Raw genomic sequence first — 27,896 nt, forward strand, 5'->3', positions numbered from 1 at the left:
TTCATTACTGAGGGGTACGCAGCCCACCTTGCCCAGTTGGAGTATAATCATCGCTCCCGGCCTGCCAAAAACACAACCCGGATGGCACTCAGAAAAGGCAGCTTTGGTCTCCCCAGCCAGCCAGATTTCCTGCGCAAGAGGAATCATTTGCTACGTACTATCTCCTCGCAGCCCACAGGGGTGAGCGGGAATGCAAGCCACAGACCTGAACGTACGCAGAGCCAGTCGGACAGCGATAGGGAGAGAGATCGGGAGCGCAGCCAAAGAAGCATGAGCATTGCCACTGGGTGCTGGGGCCGGAGCGCAGCCTCAAAACTGGAATCTGGTACTTTGGGACAGAAGTAGAGCCACCTGGGAACCAGTGACAGTCAGCTGCAGTTGCCAGAGGAGGAAACAAAAGGAATAAAGGACAAGGCCAACAGTGAGAGATGGAAGGGTAAATATGGTGCTAATCTCTAACAATGACATGGTGTGCTGGGAGAAAAGGATGGTGTATTTTCTACATGGAATGTGCAGGCCTTAAAACAGTGTGTTGGGTTTGCAGAGCATTAGTCCAGAAAACCATTGGAAATTAAGGATCTAAGGGGGAAAACCTACAGTCTCCACATCAAGACTGTGCTCTTCTGTCTCCTTTTCTTATCCAGAGTTGGCAACTGTAAATACGTGCCTCCCTTACCTTCTTAGCCATCAATTAGATATACATGACTGAGTTCAATCCTCAGTGCCATGGGGGGAGGGGAGAGAATTAATCTGATTAGACTTTTCACTTCAGTTGTTTCATTAGCCAGATAGAGAGACCAATGCTTTTGCATGTGTTTTTCAATGAAGCACATCATTCCCAAGATGCAGAGAGACTGAAGCAAGAAGCTTCTTCTGCACTGGGTAAAGCAATCAAGTGTTTTACACATACAGAAAGCTTAGAATTTACCCACTTTGTACCCAGGGGATGTGTGTCAGCAAGAATCAGCTGCTGTTGGCAGGAGCAGTGTGTCAACAGACTGACTCTCTAGTAAGTGAGGTCATTAGATTTTTGGGTTTTTTTTAAACATTTTGAAAGTGATTGAATTTAATGCATTAAGCTATTAAAAACAAATTTGGTTTCAGCTGTTAAAAATATCAGCCACTTACTTTACTGTATAGATCTCTAATATAACTGCTGTATATTATTTCCAAAACTTACCACCATATATTGGCAAGTGTCTGAAAGTACTCAACAGCCAGATTGCACTGCATTTCCTGTCATCAAAATTCAGGGTCCAAAATATTTCACCACTGTCCCCACCTCAAAGACATTTCTTCTTCTGATGTTCTTTCCAATATCAGTAACAGCTTTCATGGGAATATGACTTTCTTCTTTTAACTATAATTATTCAACTGTAAAACCTCATTGTTTTTGCACTGATAATTTGTAGAATGGAGCCCTGTTACCATCTCATGTAGCTACCCCTAGCTGTTTGTAGTGCATGACAATTAAATATTACTAAGCCAAGGTGTGTGTGTGTATAAACACACACACTCATACACACATTTATCTATCTCTATCTATCTACATAGATATAGATATATATAAATTGTGCCGTTTTTCAACAGTAAGGAGATTGTAAGGAAGTATGCCAACTAAGTTGTTCAAGCTTAGGAAAAGGCCATATCTTCATTTTCCTACTCTCTCTTTCAGTGGATGTGTCTGAGCTGATGGCTTGGTGTGCTGCCATGTCTTGAATCTCTTTTGCAATGTTCCCAGACTTGAATCTCTTTCCATGCTCAGTGCAGAGGTGACATTTCCAGTCTGCAGGAAAATGTGCTGTTGTTTGCTAGCACTCGCTAGCAACCACTGCAGAAGAGGAGATTGTCAGCCATAAGATGTACATAGGTGAAGGATATAATTTAATGGGTAGTAGAGAACAGTGCCTAGAACAGGGGGTTGCCTGAAAGCTCCCTAGCCATGCTCCCTCCCAGGTCAAACTAACCAGGAACCTGAATCCACCCTTGGTGAAGGGAGCAGTTTCCTTCTTGCACACACCAATTAGGGTCTGGGAAATAGCCACACTGGGATATTTGGGGTTCGTACCTGCCTATTTGGCATGAAGATTTTATATTCATAGCACATTCAGTGGCTAAGTATTATCTTGTTCTCCTCTACCACAATATACCGTATTTATATCACTTTATACTTACAAGGATCTTATTTATAACAGATTTTGTAGACTGCTTCATTTTATTAACTGTTTCAGTACTGAATGCAGCAATTCTGCACTGAGACGCATAGCACTGTGAACGCTACCCTGCTAACTGGCTCCGAGCTGCAGTAGGCAAACATAACTCATCCAGATATCAAAAATCTATTTCATGACTACTGCTTAGACCTCAAGTTTCAAAACTAATTCAGAGCATGTGCTCCATTCCTACAATGATATAAAAAGGACAATATTTAACTACTGAAGACTTCTCTTTTGATGGCACTTTAACAAACACAGTGAATCTCACTTACTCTTGGATAGCCTCTTTGCAAACTACTGCATCACTCATCTTTGATAATTAGAGAATTATAAAACATACCTGCAGATTTTTACTACTGAAAAAATTACTTCCCTTTCTGCTGACTTGGCCCAGTTACCCTGATTGCATGACCAAAGTTACTGGGTACAAATGTGAATTGTCAGCTTTTTGCTAATTGAATATTGTCCCAAACGATTGCCATCTGACTTAGAAGCAAGCAGCAGTCTATTCCGTAAAGTAACCAAACCATGATCACAAAGCATATTTGCAAATTTGGATATGGCCTTTACAAAGTTCAACCTTACTTTGAAAGAAGAGTCGACAAACCAAGGCATGACGTACATTTTTTTTCAAAATGCAGATGAGATGTTAACATTTTCTTGTGTGTAGATAGTGTAAAACTGAGGATAATGTAAATGTTAAAAAAACAAAAGTCAGTATATACGAAGTGAAAGTTATTTATTTTATGTAGAGAAAAATATCTGGAAGGAACAAACTTCAGAAATTATTAATATTAAAATGTAGCTGTTTTGTTTCAGGCATTATGTATAAATCATTTATTTTATGGACCAAGTTTAATGTAACTGTCCATGACTGCAGAAGTGCAATATTATAATCACCTCTCCATCACTCCATATTTTAAGCCAATAATCAGTGATACTGACAATCATAACACCTGTGTTCTGTCCCTTTGTTAAGCTTCTTGAATTTCCCAGCCTCTCCCCTATCTGTTTCCATTGTAAGAATCTCTAAAGAGAAAATCATGCAAAATCTTTGTTCATTACTGCAATAATATCAGATCTGTGGCCATGTATTAACACGAAATATGCGGCTAGTTTTTTCACCAATACAAGTACACTGTAATTTCCCGTGAATCTATAGTCTCATACATACCTGTCTTATTGTCTGTGTGAAGCAAAGATCAATGTACTACTCTGTCATTCTAAGACCAATAGCAATAGTTTAACTTTGTGTTTATAAACTGCTCTGAAATGTTCTGGGGAGTGATGCATGTGAAACCACATGTCTTTCCAAATGCACAAAGAGGCTTAATTTAGATACAGTTACTGAAAGCTGAATGTATTTTCCATCTTATTAAAGGGGCACTGTCAGGTTAAACACCTTATTTACCTTTGTTACAAATAACAGTTCTGTGTTTAATACTGAAGGAATATTAAAAGTTTATTATACTTTTCACTGTTATGCTGGTTAGTTCCCTTTTGCATTCATCAGCTTAGCCAAGGAAAACAGACAAGTTGGTTCTGGTAACTATCACTTCCTGGTTCTCATGCATTCAGCACAAAGCCACAATATTTATATTGAAAGCACTGGACAGAGATATTTATTTATTTGGGTTTTTTTTAAACCAACCACCTGTTTCTATTGGAATTCAACATTCATGGAAACATTTCTGTGGATCTTATTTTTTTTCTAAAAAGCAGTTTTTTATAATCTCAATGTTAGGGCAGATTTTTACCTGACGCTGTCCATTTCCATTTTTTTAAAATCCAAACTGTCACTTTAATTCCTTATTTTCTTCTTTTGATAAATCATTAAAATGTCAAAATTTTAATACCAAAAAATTGTACAGTGTTAGAAGATACATTAAATGAAAACCAGTAGTTAACCAAAGGGTTACTAACAAACTGCTCTTCCCACAAGCAACCTGCACTTGTAGTAGCCCCTGCTCTTCAGGTATCTTCAGCCTTTGCTGCATTTTCCTATTAGTTCTATAAGCCTTACATTTTTCTCCCTTTCCTTGTATGTAAACTCTGGATATTGATATCCTTGACTGTCGATTTTATATTCAATAATGTTAGTTATATTTTATTTATAAAAAAATATTTTAGGGACACAGATGGGGGGAGGAACTACATCCTGGCTTAATTTGACAGTTATATCTGCACATCTCCAGGGAATGAGAGTTAGACCTGAGTCTGCTGCTTCCTGGTTTTCATTTTGTGTGTGTAAAAAAATGTTAAGAATTATTTGTTCGTATGTAACAAATCATTACTACTGTACAGCTTCCTTCTCCTCCTTGCTGTTTGTGCATTGTTCCAATGCCTGGGTGTGCTTTGTGTACAGTATCTTTGTACATTATGCAGATTAAAAAAAACAGGAAGGCTACTTTGCTTCTTTTGGTGACTTAAACTGATAGTTAATGCATCCCAGAGTCTGGGAATTGAAAGTGTCCAATGGGATTAGATGCTATCTTTTTCTTTGGGAATGATGTAAACTGCTAAGCAGAAAAATACAGGGAGTGCACACACTGACATGAGACAAATGGAAAAAGAGAATTACAAGCACTCTGCTAAGGATTGCAGAAGATGTTCTACAGTCAGCATGTTAATGAAATGATGGGCACAGTAAGTGAACCAATAAGAGTAGGGAACCACCCGACAGCATGTGGATGCTTCACTTTGGCTGCTGGAAAAAGCCTCAGACTAAGCTTGGCTTACCTAAGGGACCATCTCTTATTCCTCCACACAACCTGCTGTTGGCACTACTCCCTTACAATGACCCTTCCAAAAGGAGGGAAACAGCCCCTTTCCTCCACTATCCAGTACAGGGAGAGATTTATCTGGCTCAGTCCTACTCCAGTACCTCACTGTTTGTCCAGGGCTACACACACACACACCCCCCTCCCCAATGCTGGCTCCTGTCAGTGGCCTTGTTAAATATATGGTTCCAGGCAGGTTTGTGCCATAACTAGCTCCTCTATAAAAGGGAAGTGTGTTAACGCCATCTGAACCAGCAACTACAGAGAAATGGAAGATGCATTGGAGGCCTGCTAGCAAACTAAATGGCTTCTAACATATGTGATCAGCTTCCCAGTCAAGGCCTTCTATGAGGCTAGAAAAGTGGCACATAAAACTTTGTTCAAATCATATAAAGGGGTACTTTATTAGACAGTGATTTTACCATTCAGAACAGTTTCTGCCAATAGGCATCAGACCCCAAAAAATGAATTCTTCAGTGGGATTTGTTCAATAAGGTGGAATAAAGGGATCAAAGAAACTACTTAAATCACCAAGGTAAGGCAGTAAAGGTGGCATCTCTGATAGAAGTCAGTGTGGTAATAGCACTTAAGGAAAGCAAAGTAGGGCAGATTTTTATGCTACTAGCAAACCAGTATGCACAAAGGATGGTGGGGACAAGCATTCATTTTAAAGCTTCAGGTATTAGCCTAAACAATTGAGCACACACCTGCAAACATACACAAATCGTGCCTGTCCCCTTGCAACAGACTGGTTTGTCTCACGCACCTGTCATCCCTTCCCACTGGCACATAAATCAATTCAGCAGCCCACATTATTGCTTTAACCAGTTTATTTTTTCAAAGTGTTCAGGTTCAAGTTAAAGGGGAAAAAAACAGATGGCTGAATTTTCCTGAGCTCTTTTAGTTCTGAAAAGACCAATTTCATTCACATAGAGCAGCAAGCCCTCTGTACAGGTCAGAGTTCTGTCTGGCCTAGGGGCTGTAAGCAACTAGTGAACTAATCCCACCGAACACCCCCTTGCTGCCTCTATATCAGAGGCACCAAAGCAAGGGAGCAGGAACCAGTGCTAGAAAGAGCTGGCTTAAAAGCAGTTTTCCCCCTGCACTGTCTCTGCGGGAGAGGGGAGGCAGAGGCACAGGGGGGGAAATGGTGCCAGCAGGAACCGAAGCAGTGTTCTGCCTGCTGTGTTCCGACTGCCGTGGGTGGCTGAGGCACAGTGGGGAAAGCAAGTGCCCCTCTAAGCGAGTAGTTGATGGAAATTCCATTGACTACTTGATTAGCTGATTAATCAAAATGTAATATCCCTAGTCTGGCCAGAGCCAAAGAGCAGGGAAAGGATATTGCTTTGGTGCAGGGACATTAGAAAGGCTAAGCATGAGCCCCTGCTAATTATATTCAATCTGCTGGAAGGTTCAGCAGCTGAACTCCCAGGGCAGCCTGCTCTCCAGGAAGCCATTGTTAACTAAAAGTTTGAAGCTGTACCAAACCAGGTGCCTTCACCTCTCATTGGCTCAGTTAAAGAAGGCATCTTTCAGGAAGTAGGGCTAAGCTCATTGGCTACGTCTAGACTGGCATGAGTTTCCAGAAATGCTTTTAACGGAAAAGTTTTTCCGTTAAAAGCATTTTCGGATCAGAGCGTCTAGATTGGCATGGACGCTTTTCCGCAAAAGCACTTTTTGCGGAAAAGCGTCCGTGGCCAATCTAGACGCACTTTTCCGCAAAAAAGCCCCGATCGCCATTTTCGTGATCAGGGCTTTTTTGCGGAAAACAAATCTGAGCTGTCTACACTGGCCCTTTTGCGTAAAAGTTTTGCGCAAAAGGACTTTTGCCCGAACGGGAGCAGCATAGTATTTCCGCAAGAACACTGACAATCTTACATGAGATCGTCAGTGCTTTTGTGGAAATTCAAGCAGCCAGTGTAGACAGCTGGCAAGTTTTTCCGGAAAAGTGGCTGATTTTCCAGAAAAACTGGCCAGTCTAGACACAGCCATGTTGAATGTAATGGTGTACCCTGCACATAGATGGGGTAATGTATGAATGTGATTCTGCACAGCCCAGAACTAAGAGTAAAGGGATCCTTGTGTAAGTGGCCAATCCAATCAAACAGCATAAGCACTGGGCAAAAGAATAGGCACATAACCACTAACAAAAAAATAATTCATGGGAGACTTGTTTCAGTGGTTCATTGATATTCACCCCAGCAACAGCAGGTAATGACTGCCTGGTACCTGGGTATTTGCCTTAGATCTTAAACTCTGACTCACAATCAAGAAAGTATATTAAAGTTAACCTGGGATTAGTCACTGGGTCAATTTGTATCAGGGGACTAAGCATTGTTGCCCTGGTGGCAGCCATGAGATTTTACTTGGGCTGACAACTGCTCACCACTTGAGAATCATTTGCTCAACTGTTGAGCAGCAGTGGGATGAGTCTCTGAAGGCAAATAACTTGAGAACAATGTTGGACAGGTCTGAAGGTGCCTGCATGGACTTGGCAGGCGAGAATCCCTGGCTAAAGGAAGGTGCCAAAGTCCCTCCCTCCTCCAGGCAATAGATGAACCCAGGAGAACAGGAACTGTCCAGAGGCTAAAGATCCTGCTGTGTCACATACAAATCTCATTAATGCAGGGGAAACGGGAGTTGCCTGCTTTGGCAGATTAGTGTCTCAATGAGCAGAAAAAGAAAACCACCTTTCTTGATGTACTTGAAATCTGGACTGTTATTGAAGCATCCCTGTCCTCATCTGGAAGGCCAGGCCGTCTCCTCGGGTGGCTTGCTGTGAAGGAACAAACACACACTTATAGGCCAGTCTTCCTAAAGAATCATGCTTTGTACTTCCCTACCACTACCTGCAAGAGGCTGATAGGCCTCTACCAAAGTGAGTGATCACACCACTTCTACTCTGGCTACATAGGATTTATTATCCCAGAATTACAGATGAGAAAAACAGAGAAGCTGCAGTTTCCCAGAGGTCATGCAGCAAGGCAACAGAACTCAGCTTTTCTGCTCCCCAAGGCCTATGTTCTAGCCACAAGGCCATGCATTCTGCTTTACAGCCTCAGCTGAGAGCATTGCAGCTCCCAGAATTTGTCTCCATTACAAATGCCATCTACCTTGTTAATCTCTTTGTGTCTTTCTTTGGTGACAATTTCTTCTAGTATTTCTCCATCTCCCTTAATAAGCCTGTAACAGAAGCACATCAACACAACCAGTAAAGTCTACCAGCCATACAGTTACCAGTTACAAGCAACACATTGCTTTGTTTCCCCAGCAGCAGAAGGCATCATTTAATCTGCCCCTCCTCAAGGAGAAGCAACTAGATCACCTCCCTCACACCTCCACCCAGCAACTGTTTCACACTGAAGGAGACCACATTTTGCATGGGAAGAAGTCCAACAAGCTGGACTTGATGGATAACAGCACCTTCTGTGAAAGCTAGAACAGAATCAAGAGTCTCTGCCAGCACAGGCTGACTGCAACATGGCATCCTACACAATCTGTGAAAGAGTGGCAGCTTTCATTGCCAAAGAGAGTGGTATGAAGGCTCATCACAGGGTGGGGCTTTGTCCACATGCTGCTGTGACCATCTGGTGTAAACCTGGAGCAACTCCATTTATTAGTGTAACTCTGTAGTCTCTGTTTTAAAGATGTGGGCAGTTCCACTACAGAACACACTGAGTCAGGCTTTAATCAATCCTTATTTAACTACCCTTTGCAATCTTTTCCATAAGGTCAACAAAGTCCTGATCTATATGCTTCTTTGAAATATGCCATGTCCTGTATGTACTGGAAGCAACCTTCCTCTCCCAGCATTCCCATGATGTAGGGCCTGCAGTGCCTGGGACAGGGGACTGCCTCACACCAAGCAAACCACAGAGGTCAGGCATGCTGCAAATCAAGCCTCTGGGGAAGTGCGCTGCAGGGAAGACACAAGCTAAGGAAAAAGGCTCTTCCATTACTCTGGAACTCTGCCTGGGGATTTGCTTGGCAATGGGAAACAGGGTTGGTTGTTCCCAGTCTCAAATGTAACACGTGCAAACAGTTTTCTGGATGACTAGAAAGGGTAGGGCACACTGCAGAGGTTTAAGTCCAATCCTTGTCGCACTTCAGTTGCTGGATCATCCAGTAACCAGAGATGTATTTGCCCTTTGGTACTAGAACTGGAATGGACACAGTGGGGCTAGAGCAGGGGAACCATCTAATCCAGTAGCAGAATCACTGGCAGTGCCTTACGGTAACTGACATTCATGCAAACATCTTTCCTACGCCCTGCTGGCTGCCTTCTATTTTAAGAACTGGCTTGCCACACACAATGTTCTTCAGCATCTTTCCTATCACAGTAGAGATGCAGCTTTGTGAAAACAGGGTCTTTTTTACTCCAGCTTTGAACACTAATTTGGATAGAAGCCTTCGGGCCCCTAGAATAGAGGGGTAATCAACCCCAATTATGCAAACAAACCCTCTGGCCAGATGAACTGGCTGTAATGGGGCCTGGATGCTTCAGAGTTGACAGGCAAGCATCCAAACCAGCAGCTGCCACTTAAGGAGCATTATCTAACAGGTCAGAAAACAGCAAATCTTAGAACTGTTGGCTAGATGTGCTGGTTCAGAGTTTATCCTCACACCATCGCGTAGAACTGCATTTACTTTGGGGAAATTGATCTGCCCCTCAGAGGAAGAAGGAAAAAACACTCGGACCTGAATTACAAGGCTTCAGCCAGATCTTGCAATAGTTGCTGCTCTTGTCTGCATTTTACACTTCACACTGAGAGCAGGCCATCAAGGACTGAGCTCTGTAAGGCCACCCAGGCTCTCTAATCTGATTGATTTCAGTAGTAACAGAGGCCATTCAGCACTAAATAGGAGGTCCTTAGCATCTGGCAGGATCAGACCCTTACTTTGCAGCTTCTAACAAGAATAGCCTCAGCCTGTCTAAACACAGCAAGCCTTTCTCTCCAGCCCTCCTTCAATTCTGGCACTTTGTTCTGAGCATCTCTGCAAGTCAAGCAGAGACCAGCGGGATTTATATCTTTATTGAATGCTTTAATCTCAAGCTAGCCTGATGGGTCACAGTGTGCAGCTTTGGTGTTAAGAGCCTGGCTAGTAATGTCAAGGTAACAATGATGGCTCAAGAGCTTGCTGCTGAGAGTAGCCCCCCCTCGAGAGGAGGTAAGGAGGGATTTAGTGAAAACCCTGCTTTTACAAACAGCAAGGAGCTGCTGCTAAACCTGCATATGATTCTGCCTTTCTTTGAAAAAGCCTAAATTACTACTGCTGCCCCATCTCCCTCCACCCTTCCACATACACTGCTAGGAAACCAAACTGTTTCACTGGTTTAAATATACAATGTGCATTTATCCATTGTTTAGAGCATTGCAGCTTGTAAACTCTTTGGGACAGGTACTGTGTCTTCCAATGTGAATGTATAACACAAGCTGATTTTGGGCACTACTGCAGTACAAGTGAGTCATCTTCAATAGACCACCGCTCTACACTAAGAGAGGTCTCCAATCTTTTTAAGCAAGAGATCACTGTTTGAATTTAAGTGCAATCCAGGATCCACCTGAAACCCAAAGACTCTTGCCCTGCCTCCTTCCCACCCCTTCTCCAAGGCCCCCACCCCTACTCACTCCATCCTCCCTCCCTCATCCTCACTCACTTTTATCAGGCCAGATATAGAGGTTTGGGGTGCAGGAGGGATTCAGGGCTGGGGTTTGGCATGTGGGCTCCAGCTGGGCACCACTTACCACAGGTGGCTTCTGGGTGGTGGTGTAGGGAGCTAAGGCAGGCTCACTCCTACTCCCAAAAGCAGCCAGCAAACTCTTTCCATCCCTGCCCCCTCTGTTCTGTGGAGATCGGACACAGGGCAGAGGGAGGGGCATCCTGACTAGGGATTTTGAATATTGACTAATCAAATAGTTGATGCATTTTGTATTAACTATTCGATTAGTCCATAGGATGCCTCCGCCTTTGAAGTGCAGCAACAGCCGTAAGGCTGTTGCTGCACTTCAAAGGCAAAAGCTCTGCATGAAGCCTGGTGTCAGGCTGCATGTGACATTTCAAAGCAGCAGCGCCGCACAGAACCCAGAGTCAGTGGGGGGAGATCCCAGCTGGCCCCAGGCACCATGCAGTGTTTCAAAGCAGCAACATTACATGGAGCCCAGGGTCTGGCCTGAGGCTCCATGCAGTGCTGCTGCTTTGAAGTACCCCCTCTTCTCCTTCCCCCTTGCTGCCTTTTTCATATAGAGGCAGCAAGGTGGGGGAGGAGAGACTAGTCAACTTGTCATTCACATCCCTAACCCTGACATCAACCCTCCCCCCCTTCCTCTTCTTCAGGAGGCTCTCAGGGGTGAGAGGCACCTCCAAGGTAGAGGGCAGAAGCAACACGGCAGTGCTGAGAGGGGCAGTTGAAGTGCTGGCACTTGACAGCCTTCTGGACTATCTGCTTTGATACCAAACAGCTCAAGATAGCTAAGACCAAAGCAGACTGTGAAGAGCTTTAAAAAGATCTCACCAAACTAAGTGATTGGGCAACAAAATGGCAAATGAAATTTAATGTGGATAAATGTAAAGTAAAGTACATTGGAAAAAATAATCCCAACTATATATATACGATATGATGGGGACTAATTTGGTTACAACTACTCAAGGGAGAGATCTTGGAGTCCTTGTGGATAGTTCTCTGAAAACATCCACTCAGTGAAAAAAGCAAATAGAATGTTAGGAGTCATTAAAAAAGGGATAGAGAATAAGACAGAAAATATCTTATTGCTTCTATATAAAACCATGGTACGCCCCCATCTTGAATACTGTGTAAAGATGTGGTCACCTCATCTCAAAAAAAGATATATTGGTATTGGAAAAGATTCAGAAAAGGGCAACAAAAATGATTAGGGGTTTGGAACGGGTCCCATATGAAGAGAGATTAAAAAGATTTGAACTTTTCAGCTAGAAAAGAGGAGACTTACGAGGGATATGATAGAGATCTATAAAATCATGACTAGTGTGGAAAAAGTGACTATGGAAAAGTTATTTACTTATTCCCACAATATAAGAACTAATGTTCACCAAATTAAATTAATAGGCAGCAGGTTTAAAACAAAACAAAAGGAAGTTTTTCTTCACTCAGTGCACAGTCAACCTGTGGAACTCCTTGCCAGAGGATGTGGTGAAGAGTAGGACTTTAACAGAGTTCAAAAAAGAGCTAGATAGATTCATGAAGGTTAGGTCCATCAATGGCTATTAGTCAGGATGGGTAGGAATGGTGTCCCTCGCCTCTGTTTCTAAGGAGGTGGGTGACGGGAGGGATCACTTGAGGATTACCTGTTGTGTTCCCTCCCTCTGGGGCATCTGGTATTGGCCACTGTCAACAGACAAGATCCTGGGCTAAATGGACCTTTGGTCTGACCCAGTATAGCCGTTCTTATGGACAAACCAGTCAGGATCACTTGTCAAAGGTTCCAAGATCTACCAGAAGATTCTGATCTACTGGTTGGTGACCACCAATGTAGATGCTCAGCTAACTGATTATTTAACTCAACATTATCTACAACTCTTGCACCTCAGCTGCTAAAAGTCAACATCCGTGGCAGACTTTCACAGAGCCATGCTTATGTGTATCATCTGAGGATTGAGCCCTAGAATTCTTGTAATTCTGGAAAACATGCCTCTCCCAATGTTTCCAAACAGCACTGTTTCTCAGTGATTGTTTCAGGACCCTCTTTAACCCATGGGACTGTACCTTGTTCTTCCTGTTTCAGGATCCACGACTTTTCTGATGACACTTTGCCTGGCATCCCATTCTTCTTTCGTCATTGGTTTCATAGCCTGGATGCGGGACTTTTGTTCATCTGTCAAAACTAGAATGTAAACCTCAATGAGCTCATTGAATAAGAATGTACACATCCAGGTCTGTCTTCTATCCGAGGATCCTGAAGCAGAAGGTCTTACAATTACAATGGAGCACCACTCTGCGCAGTGCCCCACCAAAGCCACTTGTTCCAAAGTGCCACTTACTCCAGTGAGCTTGAACTCAAATGGCCTCACACTGCTCCTCTGAGGAGAGAATTGGTTGTTCTGTTTACCAGGGATAAACAGGCCCACACAACAGCTAAGTGATTTGTCCAAAACTGCACTGGGTGAGATTTTCAAAAGCACTTGGCATTAGGGATGTTAGTGTACAGTCATTTACCTGATTAACCAATAAGCTTGGGCACCAGCTCCCACAGAGCTGCCTGCCCCCCCCTTTCTCCATGCTGTAGCCTCTACTAGTGAGGCAGTAGCACAGGGAGCAGGCAAGAGCCAGAACATATAGAAAGCTGGTTTTATCAGGGGCAGCAGGGAGGGAGGATGGGGGAGCAGGGGTCTGTGGGGAGGCAGCTAAAAAGCACTAGTTCCCACCATGTAATCAATAAAAAATCCAGTGGTTACAGATTTACACAAACACACATTAACTAACATCCCTACTAGGCATTAGTCTTACATGCATCCTACTGCAGTCAGTAATACAGTGCCATTGATTTTGAGGATGACAAATTAGGCCACCACTGAGCACCTTTTAAAATTTCATCACTGGCCAACTGCAGAGATGGGACTAGAACCCAGGCACCCTGGCTCCTACAATTCTGCTAAGCTACCACACTATAGTCCTTTAATCCTACACAAGTCTTTGAAAGCTCTCTTACTAGAGATGTAAAAGTTTAATTGGTTAGACTTACCAGAATACTTAACCGGTGACTGATTAACCAGGTGTTTCCAAGAGCCCAGTGTACAGCCAGACACACTAGGCCAGAACAGTCCCGGCTGGTGGGAACCCAGCCATGTCAGGGGGCCAGACTTGCCCCGGAGCAGCCCAGCCCCATCTGCAGTGGGCAGACTGGCCTGAAGCAGTCCCCACCACACCTACCCCACAAACCCCAGTCCCAGCTGCCCTGCACCCACTGGCCCACAGTTAATGGTTTAAATGATTTAATTTTAATCACTTAACCAGTTAACTGCTTTGATCAATATTTACATCCCTGCCTCTTACTAGCATTTCTGCTTGGAACATTTTCCTTTCAAATACTATTCTACCTTGTTTGTTTATCCTCAATCTCTCTTTCCCTTTAACAGTAAGAAGGATTTAGATACTTTAAAGACCTTTAAGACGGAAGAGGGGAAATACCTGGGGAAGGCTGGACAAAATGCATTCATCCAAAGCAAGTGATTTTGTATTCCTCCCTTATCAGCAAACCTTCAATAAGTTAGCACCTTCCTGCACAATGGTTCCTTTACAATCCCTCTGTAGATCCATTTGCTACCTGAGCTCCTTTTAGGACTGAGAATATCTGGCCTGCCTGCCTTACATGCATGCATATATATATGTATATAAATAACATTACATACATATTAAAACCGAATTATTACTTTTTGTTAAAACCAATCTTCCTTCAGCACTAGCATACACCATGTGCTATAGACCCCCGTGGTTTTAATAACAGACTTACGAGAGCTCCCACCAGGACTAGATAACACGAAGAATAGATAAATAATACTTTGACATGAGCAAGATCTTTTCCAAATAAATCATAGATTCTGAGAACAATTGAAACAGGAATGTCTCCACCTGAAGGATCAAAGCATTGTGTGCTTTTTTTACTGTCACAAACTCAAGCAGCATATAGACCAGGGGTGGGGAATAATTTTTGCCCAGAGGCCACTTCAAAAATTTTTGAAGTAGCCCCAGGCCACCCCAGAAGGGGTGGGGCCTAAACAGGAAGGGTGTGGCCTGAGTGGGAAGGGGTGTGGCTACCCACCCTTATACCTCATGATTGGTCTGGGAGTGGGGGAGCCCTTTTGCCCCCCTTCCCACTAGGCACCCATGCTCTGGAAGAGACTTGGCATGCTCCCCCTCTCCCAGGCCAATCAGGGCCTCGGGGTAGGGGAGTGCGGGAAGCCTCCTCCCACCCTGCCAGGAGCATGCGGCACTTCAAAGTGCTGCGAGCTCCTCGCAGGGCCTGGGCAGGGTGAAGGAAGCTTCACGCAGCTCCCCCACCCCCAGACCCTGATTGGCCTGGGGGTGGAGGAGCGCGCGAAGCCTCCTCCGCTCTGCCCCCTGCCCTGCAAGCAGCATGCAGCACTTCAAAATGCCATGTGCTCCTGGCAGAGCAGGAGGAGGCTTTGGGCACTCCTCTGTCCCCAGGCCAATTAAGGCCTGGAGGCGGGGGCAGAGCGGAGAAGGTTTCGGATACTCTCCAGGCCTTGGCCCTGGGGCGGGGGAGCAGCAGGACCTCCATGGGCTGGATCCACCCACGTGGCGGACCGCATCTGGCCTGCGGAGGCCCTTTTGCCCACCCCGATATAGACCAAGGGGTAGTCACTTGTTTTTTGTCATGATATTGTCAAGGTCCAGACTGTAGAGAAACATTTTTTACACCCCAATAACAACAGTAAGAATAAGAAAATAAAAAGATTTTGCAATCCCATTCAAAAGCATCTGACAGTCTGGATTTGGTTCACCAGTTGGCCATTCCTGATGCATAGATTTCAAATTTGAGGCACAAGGTAAAATTTTCCAGAGCACCCCAGTGACTGAGTTATCAAAGTCCTACTGAGTTTCAATGAGAATGAAAATGTGGCCTTTGGTTTTGTATTGCACTTTCAGCTCACCCATGCAATGATCAGGGGGCACCTTAAATCAGTGTTGGATATTGGATAGAGGGAGGAAAAAGTCTCAACAGATAAGGAATGAACACAAATGTAGTACTATCTTCTCTATAACACTTTTGTGAGCAACGAACATGCAGAAAACTATCAACTTCAGATCTTCAATGTGAAGACCAAAAGCTTCACAAATTCATTGCCTGTGGGAACAGCCTTTCATTTTCATCTTTTGTTCCCAGATCACTAGCAATTTTAACAAGCTTACAAAAAGACCCATCAATTTGGGTCCTCGCGTATATTCCTGAGGAGGTGCATTGCTCAAGCAAGGCCTTTGAAATGAGGAAGGAAAAGGCATTCAAGGTTCTGCTATCAGTGTCACTGATGGTTGACCATTTCCTTAAGGGTCTGGATCAGCCCTACCCTCAGGTGAGACAGTTGGTGCTGCTTTGAGACTTAAATTTGGTGCTGGCCTGGCTCATGGTCACCCTGTTCTGGCAAGAAGGAAATAAGGCAGGAATCAGGTCTACAGGTATATATGCAACTCCACAAGGCGTCACTTCAGGGGACTCCACAGCCAACCTGATGGGAAATTTTTTTTGACAACTGGGCACGCAGCACACACATCAGAATGGACATGAGCAACATATCTCAAGGAACAAGTTACAAAAGGTAAGCAGCTGTTCTTTTTCCCAAATGGGCCATCACTTTTCTAGTCTTTAAATGGACAAGGGTGTTTTTTAAACCTGGTAACAAGAACATTACCTGGGCCAGGTTCCACCAAAGATTCTTTCTGCCACTGCTCCAGTGACGGGCCTGGCATCCCTTCCACCTTGGCTCTCTCCTCTTTAGCCTGGTCCCTAGATTTCTTTTTCTGTTTCTTTTTTATTTTTTTCTTCTTTTTCTTTTTGTCTTTCTGTTTGGTTTGTTTCTTCCTGCTGAATCTCCTCTTTTTTGGTTTGGAGCCACTGTCACTGGTATCATCTGAAGAGGAGCTAGAAGAGGAGGAGGAAGTCCCAGAAGATGAACTTGTTATATCAGAGGAGGAAGTACTTGCCTTTCTCTTTTTCTTCTCTTTGGCCTTTTTTTTCTCTGTAATACATTAAGAGAACATTTGGTTTGGAGAGAACATTTGCTCACATCTGCCAAAGAGTCTGTCACATTCTGCATTGCAAGCAACAGCAGTCTGCTGTTATGATTTTGTTCTTTGTTAGATTGCCCAGAAGACTGAACACATCAAAATATTAATGCCACAGCAAAATCCCTATGAGATATTACCACAGTGGGAGGGAGCTAACTAAGCACTGTTCTGGATCCAGTCAGCACCCCTCCTATATGCCTAGATGTACAGAAGATGTGTTGACTGGAGCAGGATTGGGGCAGAGAGTGGACTCCATTCAGATACTAGACCAATGGTTCTCAAAGTGTGGTTGGTCGATCACTAGTGGTCTACAGCTATCTTGCAGGTGGGCCAGGGGCTCAGGCCTCGCTTGCTCCTCCCTCCCCCCACACAGCAGATAGCCCATGCTAGTGTTACAGACCTCTCCCCCACTCTCATGTGGTTGGAGCACCTGTGTCAGCTTACCTCAGAAGGGAAAGCCTCCTGGGCCAGATCAGCCTTTTGGGGGTGGGAAGCGGCTCCATATGCTACCACTCCCCCTCCCCTGGCTGTGGGAATAGCAGCACAAAAACCAACTCTCTTGGAGGCTTTTCCCACTGCTTCCATTGGCCAGAATCACAGCCAATGGGAGAACATAAGCAGGAGCAGTGGGGGTGGGCAGTGCTTGATAGTGGTGGAGCCAGGTATGCATCTCCCATCCCTCTCACTCCCACATCCCATCCCTCTGACACACATCCTTCCTGCATCCCTATCCCGCTTCTGCACCTTCCATGCTTTCCAGACCTTCCAAACTACTCCTGAATCCAACTTTCCACCCAGCCCCCCCCCCACCCCAAGGCCACTCCTGCACCCAACCTCCTGCCCAGATCCCTCACCCTCAGCCCACTCCTGACCCTCCAGCCAGACCCTTATTCCCACTCCCTCTTACACCCATTTTGTCATCATGGGTGATTGGCTGGTGGTCCGCAGAAAGATCTGCATTGAGCAGGGTGGGCTGAGGGCCAAAAAGTTTGAGAATCACTGGCCTAGAGGTTCACTCCAGGCAGGGACTGAGTGACCCCAGATGGTTGGGTTTTCCCTCACAAGGATGACAGTAAGGGGTTTCTGAATAAATCTGTGACTAGCACAATGCTGAAAGATCTGCATGCTGCAGGTTTTTAAAGCTCTGGAGATGTCGGAACACAAGAGTAATTGGTGTGAAGCATGCATTGAGATGATTGTATAAAATACACTGCCACTGAGTTTGCTAAAAATAAGCTTTCTGTATTCCCACAACAGCCCTCACCATGCATATGCCCCTTGGTGGCTCCCAGAGCCACATGAGAAGCCAACCTTTGGCAGTAGTTGTCAGCCCTTCCTGCCCTTACCTTCTTTAGTAGAGGCTGAGCTGGCTCTGCGTCTGTGAGACCTGGATGCTGTCTTCCCTGGAGGAGATGGGCTGCACCTCTTTGAGTCCTTACTGCTTTTTCTTGTTTTCTTTTCATGCTTTTTCTCCTGTCTGCTTTGAGAATCACTTGCACTCCTGCTTCGGGAGCGTTTCCTGGACTGGCTGTGAACCATTGTGCTTTGATTCCTATTTTAAACAAGTCATTTTTCTTTTATTAGTGGTATTAATATAGGACAATGAAACTTAATTCCATCTAAATGTCCCAACGTAAACCTACACACAGCAATTCCAATGCTGCTCCACCCACAAGTAGGAAGCCAGGCTTGCCATTTAGTAGCTGCTGAAGACAGGGTTAATGTATTACATTAGACTCAGCTTAGCCCAACTTTTCTCCTGAAACTGTATATTAAAATCTCTGACAATTGCACAGAGGATTACTCTGTTACATAGTAGTGGCCAGGCTGGGGTTCATTGAGCCCTTCCCAGTGGTCCACAAAATAAAACACAACGGAGTGAGGGACAGTGAACTAAGAGGGAAGGGAAGGGAAGGGGACTCCCTGAGAGGATCTTTCAAATGCTGTTCTTCAAAATCTTTAGGCAACTCTTCTGCACCTCCCAAAAATACCTTCTTGATTAGATTTGGCATGAGACTTCCACCACTCTCCCTTTTCTTTTAAATATCAGCAGTAGCTACTGTGGCAGAAAGCAGGAGTTCTACACTTGTTATAGCCCAATGGACCCAGAATATTTCCATAAGTGTCTGAAGCATTAAAAATTCCATTCAGCATTGAACAAAGAAGAATCAGTTACCTGTTTATTTAAAATACTGGGAGTGCTGCTAGCTAAGAGAAAATAATATTTTGTTAATATTTCAATTTACTTTTATAAAACAGATTACAGGCAGTCCCCGGGTTACGTACAAGATAGGGACTGTATATTTGTTCTTAAATTGAATTTGTATGTAAGTCGGAACTGGCATCCAGATTCAGCCGCTGCTGAAACTGACCAGCGGCTGACTACAGGAAGCCGGAGACAAAGCTGCTCTGCCCCGGGCTTCCTGGAATCAGCCGCTGATCAGTTTCAACAATGGCTGAATCTGGACGCCTGGGACAGAGCAGCTGGGGTGCTGCCGGGTAGGTCCCCGCAGCGCCGAGGAGTGGCGCTGCGGGACCAACCCGGCAGCGCCCCAGCTGCTCTACCCCGGGTGTCGGCGAGAAAAGCCTGGTCTGCTGGGGGGAGGGGGGAGTGCACTAGCTGCACCCCCCACACAGCAGACCAGGGAGACGCGGGCGGCGGGACTGCCGAGACGCGCTGTGGTCCTGCCGCCCGCGTCCTCCACGGCTTTGCTCTGCGTCTCCGTGGCGAGAAAAGCCCCGTTTGTATGTAGGGATCTGACATAAGTCGGATCCACATAACTCGGGGACTGCCTGTACATGCTGAACTGGTGCCTTTTTCAATCAGTCCAACACACTGCCGGGGGGGCATAAGGGCAAAGCAATATATAATTAGATACAAGCTCATGTGCATTAACACACACACACACACACACACACACACACACACACACAAAAGCAAGATGGCATCATCAGTATATCTGTAGCTGGGAAAAGCTCTAATATAATAGCCAGGAAATACTGGATATGAATCATGTCTCCACCACACAGAAGTTCAAAACAAGATATTCCAAGACACATGCAAGTGAATTAGAAGTTCAAATTGATTTACAAAGGAAAGCCTCAATAAAAAGCAACAAAATATTTGTTTGAAAGACACAAAGCTGCAAAGAATTGGATCCATTAATACACACACCATATCAGTGTTCCCTCTAAGATTTTCCTGCCATAAGCAGAGTGAATTTTGTCTTGTACACCAATATTGAGTCCATGTGCGCTTGTTCAGATGTGTGCCACTGTCGCACCCAAGTTACAAATAAATATCTTAGGGTATGTCTACACTGCCACCCTAGTTTGAACTAGAACATTAGTAGGCATTTGAACTGGCCAATGAAGCCCGGGATTTAAATATCCCGGGCTTCATTTGTAAGTTCCCAGGCGGGCGCCATTTTTAAATGCTCATAGTTTGAACTACCTGCCTGAGGCTACATGCAGCACAGACTAGGTAGTTCGAATTACAGCTCCTAATTCGAACTACTGTTAAATCTCCTTGCAGAAGGAATAACGGTAGTTCAAATTAGGAGCTTTAATTCGAACTACCTAGTCCATGCTGCGAACTACGGGCATTTAAAAATGGTGCCCATCCAGGAACATGCAAATGAAGCCCGGGATATTTAAATCCCGGGCTTCATTGGCCAGTTCGAATGCCTACATTAGCCTCCCTAGTTCAAACTAGGGTGGCAGTGTAGACATACCCTCTTAAATCTCTCCCTTTTCCTTTTGCTGCCATGTCTCCCATTCTCCCCTTGCCCCATCTACTCCTCTGGTGCCTGTCCCCCCTCCCCGCTCCCTTCTCTGCTGTCCTGGCTCCTGCCCTTCTCACTCCCCTGAGCCCTCTTGGGACCTGCTCCCCTCCCCATCCTCTGTGACCCCTGCACCTGCCCTTCTCCTCCTTCTCTAGCTCCCCTCTCCATTCTCTCTCCTAACACCTCCCTCTACACACCTGCCCTGCCTCTCTCCTCTGGTGCCCATCCTTCCCCTCCACATGTCTGCCCTTCTAATTCAGCCCCAGAGTCCCCTGGCACCTCCCCTTTCCCTTAGCCCTGCATCTTCCTAGTGCCTCCCCCTTCCCTCACTGCCCCTGCCCTCCCAACACCTGCATACCTTGCCCTCTTCCTCCCTGGTACCCACCCCCTCACCACTGTCTGCCCCAGTTCTCCTCACACCCCTGTGTGCCCTCATACATGATCTGCTCCATTCCCTGCCTTCCCCTGTCAACACCTCCTTTCAACCCCTCTTCTACTGGCACCCACTCCTCCCTCTTGCCCCCATTGTTTCTCCCCTCTCCTCTCCCAGCAACACCCTGTCCCCTCCCTTCTCCCACTCCTTCTGACACCTTCTTTCCTCTCCCCACTCCTGCCCTTTTCCTCATTCATTGTCTCCCTGGCATTTGTTTCTTCTCCACCCTGCCCCTTGATGACTTCCCCTTTCTTCTCCTGCCCTGGCTGCCTCCCTCTCCTCACCCCCATCTTCCCCTTAGTTCTACCCTTTCCCTTCCCTCACTTTCTGCATTCTTGAGACCTGCACCCCTCAACCCTCTCGTGCCAGGGCGGGGCAGGATGAGTACAGGCAGCTGCCACACGGTTCTCAAAAGTGCAGGGAATGAGGTGATTGCCCAAAACTGTCCAAAGGACAAAACGGCTCTACCTGTGTCTTTAATATTGTCTCTGAGCAAGCTCCAGTTCTCCTGAATGCCCTTTTCCCTCCAATTTTCTTCCCTTGGGAATTTAACTACCTGTTCTTCTGAATTTGTTAAAAGCTACTTTTTGAAGTCCATTGTCCTTATTCTGCTGCTCTTACTACTTACCCTTAGAATCATGAAATTTATCCTTTCATGATCACTTTCACCTAAATTACTTTCTATTGTCGTATTCACTACCAATTCCTGACTCCTTCACCTGGAGCCAGAGGGCTGTGGTCACTTCAATCTGTTCAAGAGTCATACTTGGAAGTAGCATTAGTGCCCACGTGGATGAGCATCACAGAGTGCTAGTTAGTGGGATGGATGAGCTTCAAGACCCTTCCATAATGTCTCAGATGCGGGCTCTTGGCAGGCAGCAATCATCATGTCATGTTGGCATATAAATGTGTTCACCCTCCTGTAAAGGGATATTCCACCAGTCCCATCCCATGTCTCCTCTTGGATGTGATGTCCAAAGTTTCCTAATCTTAAACACAGATGGAGCCTCTTCAAACAACACAGGCGGCTTGCTCCTTACCTCCTGTTGCAAAGCAAGAGCATAGTAGCTCTTGACCTGAATGGAAGAGGGACCTGGAAGGGGAATGAAGCAGTGTCCACTGCCTGAGGGGACCAGGAGCCAGTCTCCTCCCTACAGAGAAGCTGTGCTCAACTGATCTGTGGTACAATCACATCCCTTAATGCCAGCTTTATCCCAAAGCATAGATCTAAACCAAACCTCCTTTGTGATGTTTGCAAAAGAAACATTACCTCCCACCAACTGTTTCCTAAAACTGAGTGATTTGTTTTGTTTAAAGTCAGCTTTGTCTGAGGAACATGAGAGGAATAGAGGTCCCATTAAATTCTCCTTCCATGAGTGGGAGGTGGCAGGTTATTATGATAACTACAACAGGGGGCTTTAACACCCTGTCTGATGCAGTCACATATTCACTTTTCTTTCTCCTCCACTAACTGAAGGCTTATTCTCACACCCTTCCACTTTCCCCTCCTATGTTTTCCGCAAATATGTCTCTGCATGTTCTCTTCTGTAGCCCTGTGTCCTAACAAGAGTTAATTAAACCCTTCACAAACATGGCTATTAACATAATCAACTTCTGGTCCACAGGGAAAGTCCATGGACAACTCAGTGAAGAGGAAAGGGCTCTTAGAACAAAGAAGGATCAATCAGGGATATAGAGAACAAATTGCTTCCTACAGACAAACGTTTATCACAACCCAGTTCTGACATTTAACAGCTGTAAATGCAACAGTCTGTGTGCTTGGCAGAGAGTGGACTTGCTGCATGTCCAACATTTCAACATTCTAGTCCTTATTTTAAAAACCCTAAGGGGGTTAGCATCAGGCTACGTCAAAGATGGTCTCTCACTATATGCTGCACTACAACTGCAGCATTTGATTGAAACAAAGGATACCACAGCCCTGGTTCAGATTTGCCAAGGGTGGAGGCAATGTCATTCCAATGGCGAGCCCTGAGCTGCAAAATTAACCACTACCAGAAATCAACCTCAGTCGAGACCTGCTACCTTTAGAACATGATGCCAGGAATCTTCTTTCACTGTTTTTATCTCAGGGACAAGGCTGCTGAACTTCCCTCCCTGCCCCTGCCCTCCCAACACCTGCATACCTTGCTGGTGTTCACAAGAAGTGGGCTGTGCCCACAAGAGATCATGATACCATCTACATGTTTTGTTAGTCTATAAAGTGCTACCAGACTATTTGCTGTTTTTTCAGTTTACTCAGAAATAAGTTCCTCACAAGCAAGCAAATTCAATGAGTGAGGGGAGAGAGATGAGAGCTTGGCTTTTCTTTCTTGAAGGAACCACTAAACATGTGAAACAATACCCATATACTATAAGCATGCCTGCCTCAGACAGAAACTAAACAGTACTGAATAGTCTTGAAAGGCATCTAGACTACAGGTGCTGTTTCACTGTTGTCTCACCAGTTCTTAATCCTTATTGCAGAATATTTCACTAATCCAGTGATCAGCTGAACATCCCTCACTGGGCTAGAATGATTTCTATTTCTGGGGACTGATTTCAAAGCAGCAGATATCAGAAACAACATATGCCGGGACACAGTGGCCTTGTTAAGTTTCTATTAGCTGTGTTCTCTGCAGGAGGTCAGAACTTCTACACCTGCCTCAAGTTTTTTAAAAAAAACAACGGGAGGGAAAAAGTGGCTGGTGAAGAAGAGGAGAGAGGGGAATAAAAGGCAACATCTGTTCCCATGCACACCACAAGCCCCATGTGTCAAGACTGGAGCCAGGGCTGCAATGCCTTTTTTAGTACTGCAGCCCAGGCTCCAGCTTCAGCAGCTGTGAGGTGGCCGCCCTAGCTCCAGCTCCAGCCCTGGGGAAGAGCTGAAGCTAGGGCCAGAGATGCATGGTGGCTGCCTAGGTGCTCTTGGGGGTGGAAAGCAGGGTCTTAGTGCAGCTGATCAGCCACTGCACGCCTCTGCTGAGGAGGTAGGCGGGAAGCAAATTCTTGGTGTGCATTCGTGCACCTTAGAGGGAACTATGCACGGTATAGAATCATAGAATCCTAGGACTGGAAGAGACCTCAGGAGGTCATTGAGTCCAGCCCCCAGCCCAAAGCAGGACCAATCCTAACTAGGGCTGTAAAGGATTAGTCGACTATCCGATAAGCAAATGCTTATCAGACAGTCAACAGGATAGTGGACTAGTCAAACAGAGGCAGCAAGGGGGTGAGGGAGAAGAGGGAGGTATTTAAAAGCAGCAGCACCGCATGGAGCCCTGGCTCTGTGCGGTGCTGCTACTTTGAAGGCCGCATGGAGCTCTATGTCAGGCTCCTTGCAGCATTTCAAAGTGGCAGCACCACATGGAGTCCAGGACTCCACAGCTGACCCCGTGTCCCATGCTGCGCTGCCACTTTGAAATGCCAGGTGAAGTTTGGGATCAGCTGGGGACTGATTTCAAAGCAGCAGCAGTGCAGAGCCCAGGGTCATCTGGGGAGTCCCCAGCTAATCCTGGGCTCCACCAGGCATTTCAAAGCGGCAGCACTACATGGAGCTCAGGGTCAGCTAGGGAACCAGACTCCATGCAGCATTTCAAAGTGGCGATGCCTCTTTGGAGCCTGGGATCAGCTGTGCATTTCAAAGAGGAAGCACAGCATGGAGCCTGAGGTCAGTGGGGGACTCTGCATCCACGCAATCCTTCCACCTTTGAAATGTTCAAGAGCTCCTGCTGGGGGTTTGTACATTTTAAAGGTGGAATGCAGAAGTGCTTATCGTCTAGCCGAGTAATCAATGGAAATTCCATTGGCTACTCAACTAGCAAATTAATCGCTACTTAACATCCCTAATCCTAACTAAATCAACCCAGCCAGGGCTTTGTCAAGCTGGGACTTCAAAACCTCTAGGGATGGAGATTCCACCACCTCCCTAGGTAACCCATTCCAGTGCTTCACCACCCTCCTAGTGAAATAGTTTTTCCTAATATCCAACCTAGACCTCCCGCACTGTAACTTGAAATCATTGTGCCTTGTTCTGCCATCCGTCACTACTGAGAACAGCCTCTCTCCATCCTCTTTGTAACTTCCCTTCAGGAAGTTGCGGGCTGCTATCAAATCCCTCCTCACTCTTCTTTTCTGCAGACTAAATATGTATATATGTATATGGATGTATACAAAAAAAATAAAGAAATCTATTTCACTGGTCCTCGAAGACCTAGAGAGCCCTAGAAGCATTATTCTGATCTCAGATACACAACTGCACTGACACAAGCCTATAAAATTAGCTAGTGTGGAGAAAAGTACAGTAGCTCATTCTACAAGAATTCCAGTGATAAAATCCACGAATCCATGGCTCAGCCCAGACTGTATATGATTGTTTCCCTGAACTGTATTTTTCCCTGCATTTCCTGTGTGAATGTAAATGAATGCTGACATTAAACACTGCCTTTCCTTTCTAAAAATGCCTTTAATTTTGCCCTTAGCTAAATAGAGAAAATAATGAACCAAATTTTTCCAGGGTCCGCTAGAGAAGCTGAATGTGTTTGTTTTGGAGTCAGAATCAGGATAATGATATTTACAAATGATAGGACTGAATATTTTTCCAGCTGCAGAGACATCAAAAGCCAGAGTGGAATCTTTTAGACACAGCATGCTAGAAAACAAGTCACTAGACCCTAGGCCAGTGATACTCAGGACATTACCAAACAACATCACCCAAGAGCACCACACTAATATGAATTAATTGATTCATTTACTATATAATTCTCACAGCAAAATGACTGACAAAGTTTTATGAAGCAATTGTAGTTGATAAAATAACACAGTAAAAACATTCTGCTTGGTTCATAACTAAATCTCCCAGTATTTTAATTAGTGCTGCAAAGGGCTGCAGAAGACCCATTAAAAAGCCACTTGCCGTTCATGAGTCCGAGTACCACTGTCCTAGAAACAAGCCCAAAATAGCAAGTTGTAATAGTGCCTGGGCAGACACAACTAAATGGTGAACATTCTTCCTGTCCTCTTCTAGTGTTTGTTCATCAGACTTGCACCTCCACAGATCTAAGCTTAAAACAATGGAATCAGATTTATTTCAAAGTGATATAGATTGAAGAAGTTGATTAGTTCAAACCATTCAGGCTGCATTTACACATCCACTTTTTTCTTGCTCCCTTTCTGTACCTCCACCAACTCTTCCACGCCTCTCTCTTCCCCATTAAATACATTTCCTAATTTCTCTCTCCTTCTGCTCTTTTGCTGTTAATGTGGCAAAGCTGGCAATACAGCTTGTTCACAGGCAGAGGGAAAAACAGGAGCCCAGCTCTGCAGCCTTCAGCTCACACTAATCTTGACTCCCAGCATAGTTCTGCTGATGGCTGCAAGATCATCCAGCTCAACCATGCTACATTCAAACAGCTCCTGCGCTTTTCCTCTGTAGTCACCAGTGCTCTGCTGTGCAGAAGAAGTGCTGTTATGCCCATTTCACAGATGAGGAGCCCCAACCCTGTTCCGCCCACCCAGACTGTGACAACTGGGTGCTGGCCCTTTAAGACTTCCCCCCCCCTTCTCCTCCGCTCCTGCTAGATAGAGTCCGTCTCCAGGCAGCAGCGCGCATGCGCACCAACATAAACCCCATGAAGGCTTTGCGGACCCAATCTCGCACCTCACTCCCCCAGCCAGTGCTTGTCCCCTTCCCGGCCCGGCCTCCCGCACAGACCCAGGACGCCGCAGGTAAGAGACTCACCCTCGAGAGGGGGCGGGGCACGCGCAAGCGGCCTGCGCTCGGGATCGCCGAAGGACCCTCAGGGCCACCCGGGAATGGGGCAGTTGGTTCAGTTGCCTCGCCCACTTCCGGTGCGTCCGTGTGTTTTGGTTTCTGGATCCGGCGGGGAAGCAATGACCCCGCGCACTTTGGTTCCTACCCCAGCTGTGTCTGAGCGGGGTAAAGGGGCTCAGCCCGAAGGAGGCGTGGCAGTAGCCTGGCGGTAGAGGCTGAAGGGCTGCTGTGCCCCACTGAGACCGACTGGGGGCAGCCGTCAGTAGGGCTGGGGAGGGGGCTGATTTGCAGGGTTCTGCCAGGGCAGCGTGCAGCATCTGGCATCATGTGGGAGAAAAGCAGAATAGAAACTGAGAGTTATGAACGTCTCAGGAATGTGTTCCATACAACAAAACGTTAGAGTTGCTCTTCCAAACGTGTAAAACTGAACTTTGACTTACTACATCTCTGAATCTTTACTATGAGAAGAAAAATGCTGCTTCTGCCCCCCTTTTCTGGTAGTTTACGTTTAAACACTTTTTGTTTGCTTTTGTCTCTCCAGCTGCCTGCTTGTATTTCCATAAAATATGTGTGGCTGACTGGTTAGTTCATTACTCTGGTATTTGTAACTCTGAGATTCTACTGTAGCACAACTAGCAAGTTGACCATAATCAATGGAGGAGTTGGATTTCCTGATGTCAGTGACATAGGAGGAACTTTCTAACTGTCAGAGCAGTTAAGCACTGGAATACATTGCTGGGGAGTCATTGGAGATCTTTAGGAGCAGGTTAGGCAGATATTTCACTCATTTTCTAGATGGTGCTTGGTCCTGCCATGAGTTCAGGAAGCTGGACTTGACCTCTGACGTTCCCTTCTAGTTCTAGTATTCTATGATTTCTGCTTAACAGCTCCAATCTCGGTCTCATGCAGCTTCTTTGGCCGTTATACCAGGGGCTTTTCTGGGTTGAGGGGGTACAAAACCCTTCTGGGCTTTTCCAGGAACTCAAAGTTACCGACTATGGATGACTGAAATTTGTTTTAGAACACTCGGCAAAAGCAGAAATGAATGGCATTGCCACTTTCCCTCCTCCACTTTCTGTAGATGAATAACAGTATACAATGCCCATTTGCTTAATTACTCTAATTCGTTAAATTTA

At 45.5% G+C, this 27,896-nt stretch overlaps 2 protein-coding genes across 15 annotated transcripts in view; one reads left to right on the plus strand and one right to left on the minus strand.

The window, feature by feature from the left end:
* Positions 1-4,623, plus strand: part of PITPNM2 (phosphatidylinositol transfer protein membrane associated 2) — a 264,295-nt gene extending 259,672 nt beyond the window's left edge. For all 11 annotated transcript variants that reach the window (XM_075898565.2, XM_075898562.2, XM_075898568.2 and 8 more), the window contains one exon: positions 1-4,623. In XM_075898565.2, the coding sequence (XP_075754680.1) occupies positions 1-345 (345 nt within the window). In that variant the 3' untranslated portion in view covers positions 346-4,623.
* On the minus strand, positions 236-26,885 carry ARL6IP4 (ARF like GTPase 6 interacting protein 4). Of its 4 annotated transcripts, none has more exons than XM_075898575.2 (7): positions 26,728-26,885; positions 18,122-18,327; positions 16,400-16,726; positions 12,738-12,855; positions 8,110-8,179; positions 7,687-7,772; positions 236-372 (listed from the first exon to the last, which is right to left on the minus strand). In XM_075898575.2, exons 2-6 carry the CDS (start codon positions 18,312-18,314, stop codon positions 7,716-7,718), a joined length of 765 nt encoding a protein of 254 aa, XP_075754690.2. In that variant the 5' UTR covers positions 18,315-18,327; positions 26,728-26,885; the 3' UTR covers positions 236-372; positions 7,687-7,715. The 4 variants fall into 4 exon arrangements, with proteins under 4 accessions (XP_075754690.2, XP_075754691.2, XP_025035834.3 ...); XM_075898576.2 differs by lacking the exon at positions 236-372 and adding an exon at positions 25,903-26,045 and having other exon boundaries at positions 5,372-7,772; positions 26,728-26,867; XM_025180049.3 differs by lacking the exon at positions 236-372 and adding an exon at positions 25,903-26,050 and having other exon boundaries at positions 5,372-7,772; positions 26,728-26,857.
* Positions 26,886-27,896: the final 1,011 nt, after the last annotated feature.

Source organism: Pelodiscus sinensis, chromosome Z (assembly GCF_052426305.1).
Source record: "Pelodiscus sinensis isolate ZL-2025 chromosome Z, ASM5242630v1, whole genome shotgun sequence".
NCBI classification, from domain to species: Eukaryota; Metazoa; Chordata; order Testudines; family Trionychidae; genus Pelodiscus; species Pelodiscus sinensis.